General features: G+C 29.6%; 1 protein-coding gene across 1 annotated transcript in view; it reads left to right on the top strand.

Annotated features, from left to right (window-relative positions):
- Window positions 1–19931, top strand: part of Cerk (Ceramide kinase) — a 57096-nt gene extending 37165 nt beyond the window's left edge. Inside the window, exons 5-11 of the mRNA XM_067267581.1 lie at window positions 727–947; window positions 2109–2261; window positions 4210–4315; window positions 13815–13888; window positions 15730–15926; window positions 16158–16339; window positions 19162–19931. Coding sequence (XP_067123682.1) covers window positions 727–947; window positions 2109–2261; window positions 4210–4315; window positions 13815–13888; window positions 15730–15926; window positions 16158–16339; window positions 19162–19267 — 1039 coding nt within the window. The 3' untranslated portion in view covers window positions 19268–19931. The remainder of the gene's footprint in view (window positions 1–726; window positions 948–2108; window positions 2262–4209; window positions 4316–13814; window positions 13889–15729; window positions 15927–16157; window positions 16340–19161) is intronic.
- Window positions 19932–20517: the final 586 nt, after the last annotated feature.

Raw genomic sequence — 20517 nt, 5'->3', positions numbered from 1 at the left:
CATAATATAAGTTTATACAAAATAGTTTTATACTTGCATGATGAGAGAAAGTTGATTTAATACTAACTGACCCTATCTTCCCTAAAATAGGCAGACAGGATGGGGTACTAATCTCTGCATCAAAACTTTTCTCTACTGGTTATTTTTAAAATCTCTTTAGAGTTCCATTAAACTTGCTATTGAATATAAATGTGTGTGACTGACTATTAAATCCATAGATCACCCTTTCTCTCCCTACTTTCCCAATTATTACCCAGTCTACAGAGGGTTCACTTTTGTTTACACAAATGCTCTTTTTGAGGAAAAGTGATGTATTATAACTGTTAAAACTTGTATAGCATAAGTATTTGCAAGTGTAGCAAAATTACCACAGAACTATTCCATCCTGTCATCCTATCTTCTCTAAAATAGACAATAAGTATTGACCAAGGGCAATCTTTTTTTGCCAACTATACATATAAAAGTTTTTTTTCTTCAATAACAGAAAGAAGTTAATTATAATTTAAATTTATAATTCCTATTGATTTTTCAAATATATTAGGTTATAGTAGTGATGATTGTAGGAAAAAACATTTAATAAAATTTTTTAGAGAATCAAGATGATCAAAAATTAGCTTTATATAATAAATTTATATTATGATGATACTAATAATGAAAAGAATTTAAAAAGATGCAATGTTAATTAGTATTAATATTTCAAAAATTTGTATTTTTACAAAACTTTAGAATAATCTGTGTTGGAGGTGATGGCATGTTTGGCGAGCTTTTGAATGGTCTTATAGTGAGAATACAAAGAGAAGAGAATTTAGATATTAATGATCCATTTACATTCTTGAAACGTCCTACAATACCTCTTGGTGTGATACCAGCTGGTTCTACTGATGCAGTAGCTTATAGTTCTAATGGAACAAATGATCCAGTAACATCAACATTATTAATAATTATGGGTGAGTATTTTTATTTTTGCATTATGTGAAGAGTTTAGTAAGTTAAAGAAAAGAAAAAATAAAATCTCTTTTAAAGAAAAGATTGATATAATTGAAATAAATTTATATTCTGAATTACCAATGATCGCCTTAAAGATCTGGGTCAGTTCTTTCATTCTAGAATGTTCTAAATTATTTATTAATTTATTAAAAATTATATATATTAATTTAGTTAAGAGATGGTGCCTAACGCCTCATTCTAATGACGAATTATTTTATATTAATAATTTAATTAGCCAAATTATAGCCTGATCTTTAATGCGATCATTGGTAATTCATTATATACTCATCAGGCTTAGAGATGTTTATTATCTATATATATAAATTTATAGTCATAAGGTAAGATGTAACCTTTATGTAAAATTGAATGTAATAATTAGAGAAAGGATTTTATAGTGCAGCACCTTTCTAGAAATATAGCTGTTTTCATAGTTCATAGCTATTTCACTTCATTTCATTTTGGGGCTTAAAATGACATGAAATGAACACACTATGTTGCACCTTTTTTCCACCTTTTCATAAGATTAGCACGCTTCTTCCCCATTTCTCTCCTTATTGACACTCCAGCATCTTTTTCCTTACTTTTCTGTGTTTTTAGAAGATTAGATAGGAAAATAAATTATTTTCACTCTTATTTGAAATTTAGAATGCATATTTCTCAATTTAGTCATTACAAATGTCTAATAATTGTTTTATTATTTAGTTATTTATAAAATTATGAAAATGTAAATTATTATTCAATGAAATCATGGAAACACTAATGAGAATATTGATTATTAATTTATAATTGTTTGATTTTTTTATGCTTAATGAATACCAATATGGAGAGATTATAAAACTGAGTATTTTGACAAAAGCATAAAAAGTATTAGTTATTTATATAAGATTATGGATGATTTCAAAATTTCAGTATCTAGCTCCATTGATACAAAATCATGTTTTTCAATTACAATCTTAATAATGGAAATTGCCAATGACTGCAGTTTTAAATGTTTGATGCTGAATTTAGATTTATAACTTTCAAACTTTTTCTAGAGATTAGAGTTTTAAATCTAAACTATTTCTTAGTCTCTTAGATTTAACTTGTTTCTGTGATGCTAAACTTATTTATGAAATTTTCAGGTGACCAAATTAATGTTGATATAAGCAGTCTTCATCATGAAGGCACTTTACTAAGATATTCCATATCATTTTTGGCATATGGCTATTTTGGTGATACATTATTTGAAAGTGAAAAACATCGATGGATGGGTCCAAAACGATATAGTTGGTCAGGTAAGTTGAATCTTCATATTATCAATAGACTAAAATTGATAATTAATTTGTTTTGAAATACTTAGTGAGCAGTTTATGTTCATGATAATATAAACCTGCTCATCTACTGTATTGGCCTGAATATTAGTTGATGTTTTTTTCCTCAGTTTTAAAGAGGTTAAAAAAATTAATGGACTCCAATACAGATTGAGAGCAAAGTTTTCTTCAATTTCGATAACTGACTGTGGTACAAAATGATGCAGGAATTAAGTTTTTGGCACAGTTGTAAATGATTATTTTTATCATATTCAACAGAATCAATCAATCAACTAATCACCCTTTTAGCCAGCATCGCTAATTAGATAAAGTATAAAGGATAAACACCGGAGCAAATAAATGTTTGCAATTTACTGAGAGAAGAAGCACATCGGTCAAAGGCACTTCAGTTGTTTATTTTAATCACCCTTTTGTTTTTTTTTTTTTTTTAAACAATAGACCAAACCATTAATATTGGAAACATGTACAGAAATTTTATTTTGGTAACTTCTTTATTTTACTCATAGGAGTCTACTAATTGAACAATTGTCAGAAATTGGGGAAGGTTGCTAAAAATTTACTGTAAAATTTATTCTGTTGTGAAATATAAATGTATTCAATATGATTACGTATTTAATACAAATATACTTTATTACACATACATAGAATATTATTACATTGAAAGGGTTATCACACACATGAAACAATTAATGCCTTATATATCCCCTAAAATGCATTTCAGCTCCTTGGTGTTAATGGCCCTTATCAATGAGGTGAACATCTTTAAAGCAAAAAAAATTATCCTACATTTAAAAGAATTTATTATGAGAGACACATACAAAACAATAAAATTATAAAACTATTAACATCAAAATGTTTAAACATTTTAAAAACTTCACAGGCTTGTGTGCTACTAAGCTTTTTCTTTCAATCTGCAATTTACTGCATATCTGCCACTTACATCTCAACTTCTTAAAAAACTGCTTTGAAAACTCAGATTAATTAAATAGGATTGTGATTGCAGTCATTTCACATGGTAGTTTTCCTTGGTCTTCCCCTTTCTGTGTTGATCTTTCAAACTGTTAGTATCTACATTAGTCATTTCAATGAGACTATCAGGTGATGACAGTCATATTTTATAGCAATCAGTAACAGGACATTTCTTTATTATGCAGAGCAATAATCACATGTAAGCACTTTGTCTTCAGACAACATAGTTTAAATTAACAAAGAAATCCCTCAGAAGTGTAATACAGGATGTTCAACTTTGAAATGACCAACATGGGATAGGCACTTGTTATATAGCAAAAATTTTACATCTGTAATGAATTAAGCTAACTGATTTCACTGTTTGTTGATGACCATTCATGTTTCAAGTGTATAAATAGCTAATTAAATCAAATAGGTCAGAAGAAAACAAAATGAATACTTGCTATCATTTCTTATAAACTAATTGAAATTTATTTGATTACTTTTTTATTTGAATAAAAGTATTCAAATGCTAGACACCCATTAAAACTAATCCATTAGTTGAATGAAAGAGCCGACATTCTGAATATTAATAGATGGAGACCACACATGACTTGTCGTTGAACTTAAATAATGATTAAAACAGCACTTTGGCTGTGTATTTAAATAGTTGATTAGTGCATTTTTATTCAATTTGCACAACACTGGTTATTTGTCTTCATGGTGATACAAATGCAAAAATTATAATTACATTTTTGCAAAAGTTCTGCAAATAAAGCATGTGGTAAAACTTCTTTGTCACTGAACTATATATAATTTAATATCTCAAAATCACAATTATTTATTGAATATATCTTAGCAATAATGAAATTTCATTATAGTGTATATATAATTCTAATTTACAAATTTTACCTTGACTATTTGTGTTTATATAATATAATATGTATATATTTTTTTTAAAAAGGTTTTAAAAAAGTTTTGCAACATCGATCTTATGATGGAGAATTGCAACTACAAGTTGTTAATATGAATAATTCACCTTATTGGCAACATGACAGGTGTCAGGCAGGGTAAGAAAATATTTTTCAGTCTTATTTATTTGTAAAAGATTTTGATCAATCTACCTTTGTTTGCTTATATTAGCAATCAATTCAATATTTCAGAATTTTAGATGTTTTTGTTATCTGAAATAAATAAAAAATTATATTAAAAATTTCTTACTTTTTAATTCTACTTCATATAAAGATGGAGTAAATAAATTTTTGTAAAATTATGAATAATTAAATTTATAATTTTACAAAAATTGTTTGAAACAGGATTTGTGTTTTTATTATTTGACAAAAGGAAATATAGCAATAAAAAGTTTGCTGAATTCGCATGAATTTAAAATATTTGTACCTCTATTAAACTTAAAGTTTTTCAAAAAGGTATTGTTTGAACCACTTAACATTTATCCATACGCAAGAGAGCATTTTTGGACATTGCATATGATGCATTAGTTCCACTGCAATGCTTACAGTAAAGTAAATTAATTCATTCAAAAAGGGACATGTAAATCATGTAGTTCTACGGCAATGTCTAAATTTTCCAAACATAGGAATAAAATGCAAATTAAAATGCAATCTTGACAAATTATGTGGCAACAATGATGATGATGTTTTTGCATGATGTTAGCTCATTTACAATCTGCTAATTGATAGAACACTACGACAATGCATTATACTCATGAACACTGCTATGAAATAATTATGCTTTTTAGGAAAATGAGAAGAAATGCATGAGAAGTAGTACTAAGCTTTCCAGCTTGAATACTTGTACATACAACAGTTATGAACATAATATACACTTGATACAAACCTGTAGCAATACTCAGAGATCACAGTCCAGTTTGCCCTTATCTTCGTGGTATTGAAATTTTGGCATATTTTCACACAGCAAGCATATTTGAAGCATTGAGGTGATGTAGACTGCAGCAGTCACAAATACATTAAAGTTTTCATTGCTATTATATATTGCTCACTTTCTTTTGTTCTGTATTTGCTCAATTCCTTGCCCCAGTTTGGGATATTGTATAACATTAAGAGTTGAAATCTGAAAGAATCCTGTATATTGCTAATCACGTGAAAAAAAAATAAATAATTGTTATTTTTTTTGTGTACTGTCTCGTGGACTATTGTACACGAGACAGTACACAAAAGAAAGGAAGAAAGAGAGAGTGAGAGAATGAATGAATGTTTGAAATGTAATTATACAAAGAATTATTCTATGTTACTCTACTCAGATTTTTTTCCAATTTTTGAGCTTTACATTTGACGTAACTGCGAATTTACATAAGTCGTGTGTTACATAACTCAGGGTATTACTGTATTTAGTAAAGTTTATTTAAACATTTTTAGGTAAGTGTCATTAAACATTTTTTAGCCATAGATATTACTTATGGTTGTTACTTATGATTACTTCATTTGTAAAAATGATGAACAACTTGTACTATTTAATGTTGAAATGTTGAAATTAATTCATTCGTTTATTTTAAATAGTACGAAAAGAGACTTTAATGCCTATAAACATAATTTTGATGAATGTATTAAAAGTATTACATAAAGAAATTCATTATATATATATATACTCAATATAACATTAAATAAAATCAATGTATATATGTAGATTGACACATCAATAAATTTTAGCAATATTTAAATTATATATTTTTAAAAACCTTGTGCTCATTTACGTTGCTCAGAAAGCTTTCGTCTTTTCCTTAATTTTTGTGTGCAATTTTTTTTCCTATATTGTGCAGGAAATATTTAACAGAAATCGCATTATTCTTTTTTTTTTTGGCATCCACCCTCTCATTATCGTGGGTGCCCTGGTGACCAGAGCTCACCAGGGCACCCACGATAATGAGAGGGTGGATGCCATCGCCAATCAGCAGTATCTCGGTATTTGAACAGTTCCTAACTCAAACAATTTGATATTTATGGATGGCAATCCATAAAAAATTATGATAAAAATAAAAACTGGAGATGTTGCTGATACTTTTGATCAAGATCAATAAAAAAGCTCAGAAGATGAAAATACTTTGAAAAAGAAAATGCCCTTGTTTAACTAAAATTAATATTAATGCATCATACAGTACTTTTAATTGTGATTGGAAATAAATTATTGATTGCTTTAATAAACATATTTCTCATAGTAATGAAAAATAATAGCATACTTTTGTTAACTTCTGGAAAATAACCCTATGTTTTGCATTAGTCCTTTGTTTCATATAGCATGGATTCACATAATATGGCACTTTTTTGGGCTGCAATTTGAAAAAAATTGTAGACTATAAATTCCCACTGTTGTCCATCTATCCATCTTTCCTTAATCTAAAGAATGGAGTTAGATAGATGAAAGATTAAACCAGATGTGGAAACCTTAGAGACACGAAGCCCTAATTAACTACAGTCAAACCTGTTTTTATGCGCTCTTTTTATGTGCGATTTTTTTAATGCAAATTTTTAATTTATGCGGTTTTTTTTGTGCGGTATAGTTGGCGACTAGTCTCGTGCGATTCGTCATGTCTTACGTTGACTTATTATAGCTAAATAAACTTATTATAGCATAAATGCACTTATTATAGTAATATTATTGCATGAATATGCGAAAAATGAAATAATTTACTTTTTAAGTCAACAAAACACCACCTGGACAAAAATATGTAAAACAGACGATAGACCAGACGATGCAGTCAAGTGCTGACATCTGTTGTCAATAAATTCTATTTCGTACGGTTTTGAGTTATTTTCTATGTGAGACTTTTTTTATGCGGTCCCTGTTGACCGCATTAAAAAAAAATATTTTTTAATTGTGTTGCGAAAACTATTATTTACAGCCATTCGTGAAGTTTCGTGAGATTTTTTTAATGCGGTCCCTATCCCCCGCATAAAAACAGGTTTGACTGTATATATAAACTTCTGATACAAACTGGAAATCATGTTATTTCAGTTCAAAAATTTTCCTCTGAAACATGTTAGATAAATGACTGGTACAACTCTATTTTTAAAGTATGATGTATGGGGGCAAGCCACTACTAATTTGAGGTGGAGAGCATATATTTTAAATTAAATAAATTAAAAATATGATTAAAAATTGCAGCTTGGCATTGTGACGTCACAATAAATAATGCTTGTTTGAAACACATCTACTGTGTTATACGAAGGATACCTGTAATTAGGTCTGAGATGCTTAAAACTGAAATAAAAAATCAGATAAAAAATTTTTTATTCATTTGCATGGCCTCAGAGTTCTTGACATACACCACTTATGCAACTGTGGTTCATATTATTGCAATAATTAGATATTTCAAACAAAGGATATTGCTTTGTTTTGGCTAATCATTTAGCAATGTATAAAGAAAGTTTATATAGCATTTGGGACTTTTTCCATGAGAGCATGATGACCTAGTTTAGCTTTTAAGTTGGTTAAACTCCTTCATCAGTAATCAGTTTTTATATACAGTGGTACCTCAGTACTTGAACCATTCTAAACTCAAACAATTCAGTATCTGAACACATTTTTGAGGAAAAATCTTGCTTGGTATTTGACTGAACAATCATGAACTACTAGAACAAATTTTTAGTTAATAACAAATATTTTTACTTTAATTTTGTCATTGATAAAAATGAGTAAATAAAAATAAAATAAAACCTTATAGCTGTCTTTCATTGTCAGACAAAAGTATACTCAATTCAATTTGTTTTTTCATTTAATGTGTGTGGAACTCAATCATAACGTTGTTGCAAGTTCATGTGTTGTTATTTGTTGATTTTTAACAATTTCTTCCTGCAATATTTCTTTATTGACAGCTTTTGGACACCTTTCCATTATGTATCTTTAAGTTCAAAATTTCCCAAACAGAACTTTTAAAACCACATTTGACATATTCTAAATTTAGGAACATCTTCCCCATACACATTACGAAGTTTTTTTTACTGTTTGTATTCTTTATTTAGAAGCTTATTTTAAAACTTTTTACTTCACATTTTGTTTGAGTAAAGTCAAAATATCTGCAGATAAAATGTGTATCTAAGCATATAATGCTATACAATCTCACATTAGCAATAATGTGTTAAATTTCACAACTGTTTTAATTAAATCAGGCATTTATATTATGTAATGACTTCTGTTAAAAATACCCAAAAAACTTTTTGTTCAATCCAATAAAATTAATAGGCAAATTCTACTATTCTGTATACAATGTATGCATGCTAGACTTGTAAACTTCTTGTTAAATTCTATTTAAAATGCTTTTACAAGTGTATTCTTGGGGGTCTGGAATGGATTAATCTAATGTAAATTAGATTAATCCATTCCAGAAAGATTTGTTCAATACTCAGACTTCAAGAATAAATTAAGTTCAAGTATTTTGAAATACCACTGTATTTTAACTCTCATAATTGTTAGTTTTTGTTACAGTAATACCTTGGTTTTTGTTGACTTTGGTTATCGTCAGTTTCGGTTTTTGTCAATTTTTTTCGTGAAAAATTTGTCTCAGTTTTTGTCGATTGCCTCGGATTCTGTTGACATGCTCAAGTGACCTCGTTGCTAATTTTGCAAAAAACAAAGGGAAACCCACACATTTTCCGGCACAGTGTGGCATTATTTCTCGTTGTGTGAACATTAGAAAAAAAAGCCATTGACTGGTCAAATGATAACTACACTAATAAGGAAATCGCTACTATTACAGACAGCACTTCTGCAATGGCACTCCTTCAGGTCAAGTCTTATCATCCCATTGCCACTGGCATTCACAAAGCTGTTATCCACTCTCCCAACCATTTTCACATCAGCTGGACCAGAGCTCACCAGGGCACCCACGATAATGAGAGGGTGGATGCCATCGCCAAACAAGCTTCCACTGACAACTCCCTGCCCTTCTCTTATAATAAAATTAAGATCAGGGCCATCAAAGGCATCCTTTGGCAGGATGAATGGAATCATAATGACTCCATCACCTTTAACTTTATTCTGGATATAAAGAAATTCCTGACTCTTAAGTGGTACACTCCCAACCACCATCTTTCTCAGTTTCTGACCAACCATGGTAGGTGCTTTACCTACCTGGCTAGGTTTAAAGGGACTACTAACCCTTCTTGCACCATCTGTGGAACCTCTGATGGCAGCACCCACTACACCCTGCAATGTCCGCTTCTGGTGTTGGAACGACTCCACCTCAAGACGACTATCAAGACCCACAATGACAACTGGCCCCCTCAACACCTGGACAGTCTTCTTAAATATAAAGACACCTACAGTGCCTTTTTCCACCTTATTTGTATATATTTTAAAAGAACACCTGTACCTGCCTACTGAATTCTTGGCAATGGCTAGCGGCCATTTTCATCCTGCTCCTCAGCATGTTCATCTAGCCTCTGTGCTTGTGTATTGCACAATTCATTGTAGATTTTGTAAATATTTGTAAATATTGCATTTTATTTCTCTTTATTTTATCATATGTATTTGTATTGTATTTAACTGTATTTTATCCCACTTTTGTTTTTATTTGTTTATCATAACTTTGTCTTACATTTTAATTCTCATGTATAAATTTTTTTTATAATCTTATCTTTATCACATCATTGCACTTTGATTGTATCATTGTATTATTTTTTCTGTATTCTTGTTGTTTTTATTTACACTGTATACAGTGTTTTAATTTACCATATCTATGTTCCTATGTATTGTAATCTACACTCTCATCTATTGTATTTTATCATTTGTTGCGCTTGCACCCGGTTATGTTATACTACGGTACCGGGAATGTACCTTTTTGGTATTTTATTCAATAAATAACTAACTAACTAACTAACTGTATGAACATTATCCCCCAATGGCCCACCATTGGCCAACGGTTTCATTCCCTGAACACTGGGAATTTCAGTCATGGATTCGCGCTTCACCGGGGCAGGCTGGCCATGTGAAGTTTTCCGGGTTTTCTCCATGTCTGTAACGTCTGAATAGGGGCCAGTTACTCTTAAACGGATTTCCTGGAAGGCATTATTCCCCTCAATATGACCATCATAAATGCATACAACTACTATTACACGACAATTATGTCACACTGTACCATGGGGTGATATAAGCTAGAAGCTCATGTCCAACTAGCTTCTACAAGACAAGAAATTACCCCACGTGTCTAGCCGAATAATTCCATTGCTTTCATCTTAAGATAATTAGCATAGATAATTAGCATTATCTTTAATCTTAATAAAGATAAAAGCATTATGTTAATTTCTTATTGCTTTTAGAATTTAACGCTATATTAATTCTCTATAAAATGCATTTTTTGGTATGTACGAAGGCTGTTCAGAAAGTTTGCGGCCTCAAATAGAAGAACAAACAAAATAATTTAGTTTTGTCCTGAGGAAACCGTGTTTTGTATTTTCTTTCTTTCGGAGACACAATGTAGTGACGTAATCTTAAAAAACACTGGGCGAATTTTTCATCCTTTTATTCGGTTGGAATGCTTTTTTTACATTACGCATTTTGGGCCGATGCCCCTCTTCAGCCAACTAAACATTAAAAAGTATTTTTTACATAAGAGATGGCTATAGACAAATATTTAAAATAAATACCGCGACAGCATATATAACTAGTTTTTAGAGGTTATTACCTTCTAAATCCTGGTGGTAAGAGCTTATATACCATTAAAAGCTGGACCGTACCTCGTTCGGGAGCATAGACAGGGTGCGAATAGTCCAAGGGTACGAATCTTTATAAAATTCCATAAAAAGGTTTAGTATCAGTCTGTGGGAGCATATCGGGCTATTCTCCACGGATCGTATTTATAAAACCATACCTGAGATTCGTCTACCGGCATGTTATCTAGGAATTCCCCTGTGTAGTGTCTAGAGCCGTGTCCGCACACTGATCTTGTACTCCTCCACCTCAGCTGCGCAATACGGTCTGTTTCCAATTTGCATACATCTGGTCGAGCACCAGCAGGGCAGATATTCCTTTTAAGGGGTTCTCTCTTCCAATAAAATTATTCGGGAGCTTAACGGCGTCTTATTAGTACACAGCATGTACCCATTTCTATTTTTTTCTCCACTTTTGGTTTTTTTAATTTCTATCATTATGCAAATGACGTAACATCGGATCTTAAGACAATTTTTTGTTTTATATTTTTTATAGTAATTTAATCCAATTTTCGTTAATTTTTATGCTTAGATTAGTATTTATACAGGTCTTATTTTTGTTTTTATTTTTAATGATTTCTACACTTTCTTTGAATTTCCTGTTATATGTCTTCTTTTCTCTATGTAGAATGCTTATTTTATTATCATCGATTTTACAGTTATTTAACACACAATGGTCATGGAATACTGAGTTTAGTCTGTTGTACTTTAAGTCGGCTATATGTTCTTTCACTCTTATTTTGAGTTTTTGTTTTGTTTCTCCTATGTAGAAGTTAGTGTTTTTACAAGTACATGGTATCTTATAAACTATGTTTTTTATATCATCTTTTTCTATCTTCTGTTTCTTTTTTCTTTGTTTAGCTTTAAGTCTAGATAACAAATTTATGTATTTTGGAGCAAGTTTTATATTATTTTTCCTCATATCTATATCGATTTCCTCATAAAGGTTCCTAATGTATGGGAAGCTGACGTATTTTATTTTCGGTTCAGTTTTTTTATCTTTTGTTTTTGTTTGGTTATTAGTAATTTTATTTTCCCATTTATTAATCAGTCTGGTTGGGTACCTGTCTAGGGCAAACTTTTTCTTCAATTCGTTAATGTGTTTGAGTTTATTAATTTCTTTACTAGTTCTTCTCTGTATTTTCTGGTATTCCATGTTAAAGATATTTTCCAACTGAATAAAAGGATGAAAAATTCGCCCAGTGTTTTTTAAGATTATGTCACTACATTGTGTCTCCGAAAGAAACAAAATAATGTTAAAACTTTTTTATTTTTCAATGTAGTCTCATTTGTTAGCAATGCACTTATTCCAGCGATGCTCTGGCTTTTTTATGCCATCACAATAGGTCGATTTGTCAAAATACTCATTCACTTCACAGATGACTTCATCATTTGAGTGGAATCTCCTTCCAACCAAGAATTTTTTTAGGTTTGGAAAAAGGTGGAAGTCACTGGGGGCCAAATTACGTGAGTACGGTGGATGTGGAACTAATTGGAAGCGAAGTTCATTTATCTTTTGTTCAGTGATTCTGGCGGAATGTGCAGGTGCATTATTGTGGTGGAACAGAATCATTTTCTTCTTAAAGTGTGACCTCTTTTCTTCAATTTCTTTCTTCAGTTTTTCCAAAAGTTTACAGTAATAGACAGCATTGATGGTCTTTCCTCTTTCTAGGTAGTCAATAAAGATGATTCCTTTAGCATCCCAAAAACCAAGGCCATCACTTTCCCCGCTGATGGAACTGTCTTTGCCTTCTTTGGTGGTGGCGAACTGTGATGTTTCTATTGCTTTGACTGTTCTTTTGTTTCAGGAGTGTAGTAGTGGATCCAGGTTTTGTCAGTAGTCACAAACTGACGCAAGAAATCCCGTGGGTTTTTGTGATAGAAGTCCAAACACTCCTTTGACATCAAAGTGTGAACACGTTTTTGCTCGGCGGTCAGCAAACGTGGCACCTGCCTTGCTGAGACCTTCGTCATACCCAAATTTTCGGTTAGGATGTGGTGCACTCGGTCGACAGAGATGCCTGTTGTCTCAGCTATCTCACACATTTTCAAACGGCGATCTGCTAACACCAAATCATGAACTTTGTCGATATTTTCTTCAGTGACAGCAGCTGACGGCCGTCCGCTGTGAGGATCATCTTCCACTCTCTCTCTGCCAGATTTAAAAAGGGCTGTCTGTTTTTTCACAGTGGTGTACAAAGGAGCAAACTCTCCCAAAACTTCATCCATGTCAGCTTTGATTTGAGACAGGGTCAACCTTTTTTCGTCAGGTATTTTATGACCGCACGAGTCTCAGTCTTCTCCATTTTTGACAAAGCATGTGCACACTGATTATCTAATAAGCTGTTGTGGAAAAACTTTACGACAAATCTAGCAGAAATTCATATCGTATCTTTAGCAAAGATGGCTGAATTATTCCCGCCAAAAATTAAATTGATCACAGCGCCGCATATAGGCAAGGCCGCAAACTTTCCAAAAAGCCCTCGTATTTTGGAGTGTCTAGAACAAATTAATTGGATGTTACATTGATTCATGTGGAAATAATTGCCTTGGTTTTTGTCAGTTTCGGATTTCGCCGATTGTTTTCAAATGGATTATCGACAAAAACCGAAGTATCACTGTATTTGATTAAAATAAAAACAAAAAAAAGATTTTTAAATTTAATCATTAAATAAAGTTAATTGTAATTTAATTATAAAATATTTTCATAAATAAAATTTAATATTCTGTATCCAGATATTTAAAATTTTTGGTATCTTGTAATATATGCAGTATATAAAGATGGTTTTATTATTTAAGTTAAACTAATAAATAAATTACATTTTATATACAGTATTATTAACAATTATTAATATATACCAGTTAAATTTGTTGTTTTTCTGTTTAGTTGTTCTGTTTGTGTTAAAGTTAAAGAAAAATTAAAAAATTCCAAATCACAATTTTTTGATGAAGAGAAACTTCGTAAGTGAATTATTTATAACATTTTTTATTATAAAAATAATTAATTAAGACAACTTTAATATTAATTTTGCTTGCCATTTACATACTGAAACACTTTTGAAAAATTTACTAATTTAAGAAATAATGATTTACTTCCTTTACTCATTTTTTTTTTTTAATCATTGGAATTTAATAGCGAGATTGTGGCTGAAGTTTTCAACATGAAAACATGAACATCGATGTTCAGCACTGCCTTCCTGTAAGCCTAGAAGTTTGACAATGGCATTTGGAATGTCGAGCATGATTCCACTGACGTTCCAAATGCTACTGTCAAACTTCTAGGCTTACAGGAAGGCAGCACTGAATGCCCAACATCCATGTTTTCACGTTGAAAACTTTGGCCACAACCTCACTAATTGCTTTGTTGTTTTAACTGGGAATTGATATGAACTTTCTGTAATAAAGAATATAATGATGTTTATGTACTGTTTATGCATTTCACATTGGTCAAAACATTCCTATTCCTTTCAATAATAAAATATTTTATTTTTTGTCTACACTCATTATGTAATTTTGTTTACACCATCAGATTTCTGTTCATTCCCCAAACTGAAGAACACCTTAAAGGACTTCATCTTTGGTCTAATGAAAATGTGCAAGAGTCAAAGATTTGGTTACATTTGCAGCATTCATTTTTCTATTAGCAAGATTTGATTTTCAATCTACTGCTTCAAGAAGTGACTCAAATCAAACAAGGCACACTTTTGAAAAATAATTTGTTTCTTGTTTACATTGTAAACATTAATTTAAAATACAAGGCTTGTACCACAAGTAATGATCATTAAATTAATCAGGCAATCATTTGGCTTTAATACCAATTTTTTACATGAAAGTCTGGGTCAGCACAGTAAACATTTAATTTCTGATTTTTTCTTCAGACTTTTTTTTGTATAATTTTTCAATGATATTTCCATCTTCATCAACATATCTTTTTTCCATCATTTTGGCAATTCAAAGATACCTCTGAATAGCCACTCTGTTCTGGCATGTAAGTAGCAATGTACAGTTTCTGGAGTGCTCCCTCAAGCAATTCTTGACAAACCAAACAAGTGGTAGTCCAGTTGTGCTGGATCAGAACTGTAGGGGAATGAGGAAGAATTTTCCATCCATTTGTCCTTCATCCATTGGATGCTGGAACATGCAATATGTGACTACATGCTATCATGCAGAAGAATGGTTTTCCTGTCCAGTCTCTTTGTCACATAGTGCTCAATAGTTTTTCAGAGTATTCTAGTATCAATCAGCACTGATCTTTTCTTCACATTTTTAGAAATCTGCCTTTAGGCATTCCTTGAAAATGAAGCTTATGTCTTTAGGAATGTCTTCTTAGCAAATCTGATTGCCATTTCATGTTTTGTTTTCTGGTTTCAAGATCATAATAGCAAAAGTAGAACTCATCTCCTGTCACAATACTCAGAAGAAAATTTTTCATCTTCAGTGTCATAACACTTAAACAATTGCTTAAGCTTTAATATGACTTACAGATGTTTATATTCAAAAGTTTGTTGAAAGTAGGAGATATACTGTAAAATGTAATTTAAAAATTCCCATGCATTTCTCAGTAATCTGAAGGCATTCATTATTAATAATAATAATAATAATATTTTTTTAAGGACTGTGCTAAAAGTAAAGAACCTTATTTTTTTTTAAATGAACAAAAAATATTTTAAAAACAAACTCTGTCCTTTTTATTTGACATTTTAAAAACAAACTCATTCTAAATTAACAATTTAGTATATAATAATAATCTTGTTGTTAAATTTAATTACATTCTTGTTAAATAAAATTTAAAATTCATTTAGGTTGGTTGACAGTCAAAGGGAAATTCATGTGTGTAAATGTTGCTACTGTGTCTTGTAAATGTGGAATGTCAAGAGAAGGAATCTCACCTTGTGCTCACAGAGGAGATGGATGTGTAGATGTTGTTGTTGTATCACGTTGCTCACGTTTTAATTATATACGTTATCTTTTTCGCACTTCCTTTCACAATCAAAGCCCTGTAAGTATTTATTTATCATTAATATTTGAACTTTTTAATATAATATAAATATATTAGGCACTCTGGAAGCCTTATGTTAAAGATGTAAAGAATCGTGTATTGCATCACTTTATGATGATCTGATATTTTTTGTAATTTTATTTTATATATATAAAATAATGTTTTTAATCTTCTAGTAGTATTTGATCTATATTTACTTCTAAATTTTTCATTGATAATTTTCTTTTCTAGTTTGATCTCAATTTTGTTCAACTTTATCGTGTACGTGAATTTCGTTTTAGTCCTTATGTCTCAGAAGGTGATAGGACACCTGCTGCAACTTGTACAGGAGTACAAGACAGTCAGCGTCGTTTGGTAACTAGTGTTTGGAACTGTGATGGAGAAGTTATAACAGAGCCAATGATTCATGTTAGGTAAATCTAATATAACAATTTTTCAGAATAAATTATCTTGTAATCTTTTGTGATTTTTTTTTTTTTCCTCCCTGTGGTCAGCACAGGTTGGGCACATTGTTTCTTGTTTCGTACCCAAGTTGACCTACCCATAAGAGACAAGAATCTATGTGACCTGTCAATCTTAATTTTGTGATTATATCTACTGTAAATTCTTTAAATCTAGATGAGAGACAATTTCCTGGGGAGTGTAACTGGTAATATTCATACCAGTAATGAATAATAATTAATAAAAATTTTTAGTTTTTCCAATGAATAATACTAAATAGTTTAAGTTATTTAAAGTAACATAATCTCTCATCAGTTTATATTTGGACATAAATTCTACTATTTTAGAATAATCGAAGTTATTACAGAGTACCTAAAAAGAATTAAAATAAAATGGCTATGAATTGTTAGAAGTCAAGGGTGTAAAACAAAAATTTGTTTAAATTTTATATTATGGGTGTAGGTTTCTGAGAAAACCCATATGAGCTGTAAAAGACAGGTTGGGGACCAAGTATAAAAGATGTAGTCAAAGAATAATTTTTTTTTTATTTATGAATAACATTGGACATAAATCAATCTGAAATTTGCAACTGCTTTTATAAAAGAATATAAACAAAATTGGGGATAAATTTTGTGGCACCAAATATTAAAAATCTCTTTTAGATATTCATTGTACAGTGACATTTAACATTTTGATTTTATACACAGTGAGGTCTCTTGGCATCACTGTTAATCTTTTACCAATGTTTACTATGTCAGGCATGCATTAAATGATAGTATGAATTTCCATTCCCTCCAGCCCTTCTATTGAATGAATGTTTGAATATTGTAATCTTAGTCCTAATGAAAATAGAGCAACATTGTCAATTATAAAATTGTAGCACACACAATAATATTTACTATAACCTTTTAATGCATTCCAAAATATTAAGCAGGATCCTGGAACAAGCTGTCAAACATGACAGGTAAATGCATTAATGCTAGGAATAACAATGCATTACACAAATGCAATGTAGGCATGGTTGAATGTGCAGATAGGTTTAGGTTAGCAGGAATATGGTGATTAGGTTAGCACTGTTTGATATTTTCAATTAAATCAGATGATTTGCATGTACTGTACATAGTATACATCAGCAAGAGGTCTAGTGATTACCCTATTACTTTTTGAAATAATTAGTAATTAGCCAGAGAGAAATTTTTGTTACCACCCTGTGTTTAATTTTTGAAAAAAGTTTGTTCAAAAAGGTACTTAAAAGCAACGATAGGAAATATTATGTGTGAAAACTTTTTAGATTTAAAATTCTCTTCAATAAGTTTTCATAAAAATCATTTGCAGTGAGGATGTTGATGATAAAACAAGCTATGTGGGCCAAATAAATATGCTTTGGATGTTGTATTTGGCCTGTGAGCCATAGGTTGAAAATCCCTGCTTTACAAAGAGAAATATTTGAGTATCCCAGAATTGTATATAATCAGTTCTTGAACTTCAAGAAAATTAGAGAAATATATTATTAATTCAAAGATTACAGTTTTAATGAAATGCAAGATACATATTCTGGCAATCTTTTGATGAAAAAGGAAAGATATTTACAAGCATTTTATCAATGACTTGAAGTGCCATCAAAAAGCAAGTCTAGCATTAGTTAACCATTGTGTTACTAAAATGTAAAAAAATATTTTTAGACTTTACTACTTCATTGATAGAAATACAAATTTTCTGAAAACAATATTTTTTGTACTTATACTGCTAAAAAGATCTTTGGAATATCGGCATTCCACATGCTAATAAAAAAAATAGTTGTTGATTTGTACTCAGAGAACACTCAAAAAATATAGTTGTTTATTTTGAATTTCATTTGAACACAATGTAAACTTGAGACTGGAAAAACAGGCTCAAAGTTTTTTATGATAAAGTTACTTGTAAATATGTGGATCAGAAAAGAAATTTTATAGTAACCAAAACATTCAAATAGTTTTGATTTTTTCAGTGACCTAAAAGATAGTTACTACTTTAAGAAACCATCTCCAAACTGATTATTTAAAAGAAGTAAGAATCCTTTTCCAAATTAAGATGAACATCTACAAGGTTAAAAATACTATTTAAGTAGTACCTATTTGAGCTTTGGAAAATAGATTAAGAATGTAAAAGAAGATATCAAAATTAAAAAAAAAAAGGGAAAATGTCTATAGATCTTGCAGAAGATATATAGGGGTTTTTCAGCTGGAAAATAATAGACTACTGATTATTTTATTTTATAGTAAGTTCTTTAGATCATATATATAAAGTTTATATATAAAACTTTTCCTTTAAAGAGAAATGATCTAAAAAGAACTTTTAACAAAAATTACATACATTCCTTGGATCTGTGATTATGAAGGCAGACAAAACTAATAAACCTATTAATTAGTCATGTAATTTTAGATCAAATTGAATTTTTACATTTATTTACTTTTCTTCTATATACTCCTTGAAAAAGTTTTAGATATTACATGATATAAAAGTCAAATATTATTGTTAAATAATTTAATGTAAAATTCAGTTCAAATGCACTTGAAAATGGAATACCTCAAGATTTTCATACAAATAAATTTTAAAACAAAAATGGCTTTGAAATCTTAGAAGTTCTCTCTTTTTAGCTTAATTTAAAAATTATTCACACTAACATTTCTAAATTAAAATCATCATTAAGAATATTTGATATTTAAAACATGTATTGTGATAAATTTATATATATATATAGAACTTTATAAATTTAATAAATTAAAATAAGTTAATGAATTATGTTATATTATAGGGTTCATTGCCAATTAATCAGTCTGTTTTCTCGAGGAATAGAAGATAGAGAAATTGAAAATTCTTGCACACATTGTATAGGATTTTGTAAGAAGAAACAAGGTTGATTTCAATAACTTAGAAATAGCACATTTCTTCATTGGCCAAAAAGTGCCACATACCATTATGCACCAACAGTCCTTTATATCAGAAAAACAAAGTGAGATGTTTAAGTTTTGTTTCATTTTATTACTTCCATTATTTTTAATCATTCCAAAAATCTTTGCATGATCATAATCATATAAATAGAACAGATTTAAGTATTATGTAATATTTTAGTAAAATGTCTATTCTGAGAATGGAAATTCTTGAATAGGGAATTTGTATTTTAAAATGTTAATGAGCTGGATCTCATAAAAAGAATTATGTACTTTGATTACATAATATATGGTATTAATTTATGGTTCAATAAGAAATGAAAGCATTTTTTCAAGATAAAGTGAACAAAACTCTTTCTATAAATTGTGTATGATAGATCTGAAAGTTTCTTTGACAAATATATTCAAATTCATAAAATTAATATATGAAATATTTAAATTTATTTCAATTTTTATGAAATATTTGTATATGTACTATTATTATATATCAAAATAATGGAAGAAAGTTGTTGTTTATTTATTTGACAGCTTTGTGTTAAAAGATTTTTATAAGAACAATGATGCATTTTATTGTATAAATCATTATTATTTTTATATCTAAATATGATACAAAAAATAGTGTATTATTAAAACAATTTTATTTAGTATATAAATTATAAATTATTTTATAATCTTTGCGTTTTTTTATAAAATGATTAATTCATTACAGTTTTTTTAAAATTAAATTCAAAAGTGTTCTGTAACTGTTAGAATAACAAGCTTGTATTGAGTGCATGCAGTTCTTAAGTTTGGTATCGTCAATTTGATCACCAAAAAATTCTTTCACTACAAAAATTTATTATTTTTATTTCTCTGATCATAATTTTTATGTTATTGATAGTTTGTACGCTTCATTTATTTATAAATAGCATACCAAAACAAACAAATAATCCAAATATGTTGCACATTTATTTGAATATGCTGACATATCTCTTAAGCTCATTTGAGCATTATAGGTTAAAAAAAAAAAATTGAGGAAAATTTACAAGTTTTCTCAAAATAAATTTTCACTATAATAAGAAATATGGCTACAAAATATTTTAAAATAAATTGTTGCCTCTGTATTATATCAAATATATCTATAATATCCATTAATGATTATATATAATGTTTTCTATCCTTTTGTTATCTTAATTGAAATTGAAATACTGGAAAAAAAAAATATGTTGATTTTTATAGAA

Source organism: Centruroides vittatus, unplaced genomic scaffold (assembly GCF_030686945.1).
Source record: "Centruroides vittatus isolate TY-2023 unplaced genomic scaffold, ASM3068694v2 contig_3063, whole genome shotgun sequence".
Lineage (NCBI taxonomy): Eukaryota > Metazoa > Arthropoda > Arachnida > Scorpiones > Buthidae > Centruroides > Centruroides vittatus.
Note: the sequence above shows the minus strand (reverse complement) of the source record. Positions and strands in the feature narration are given on the sequence as shown.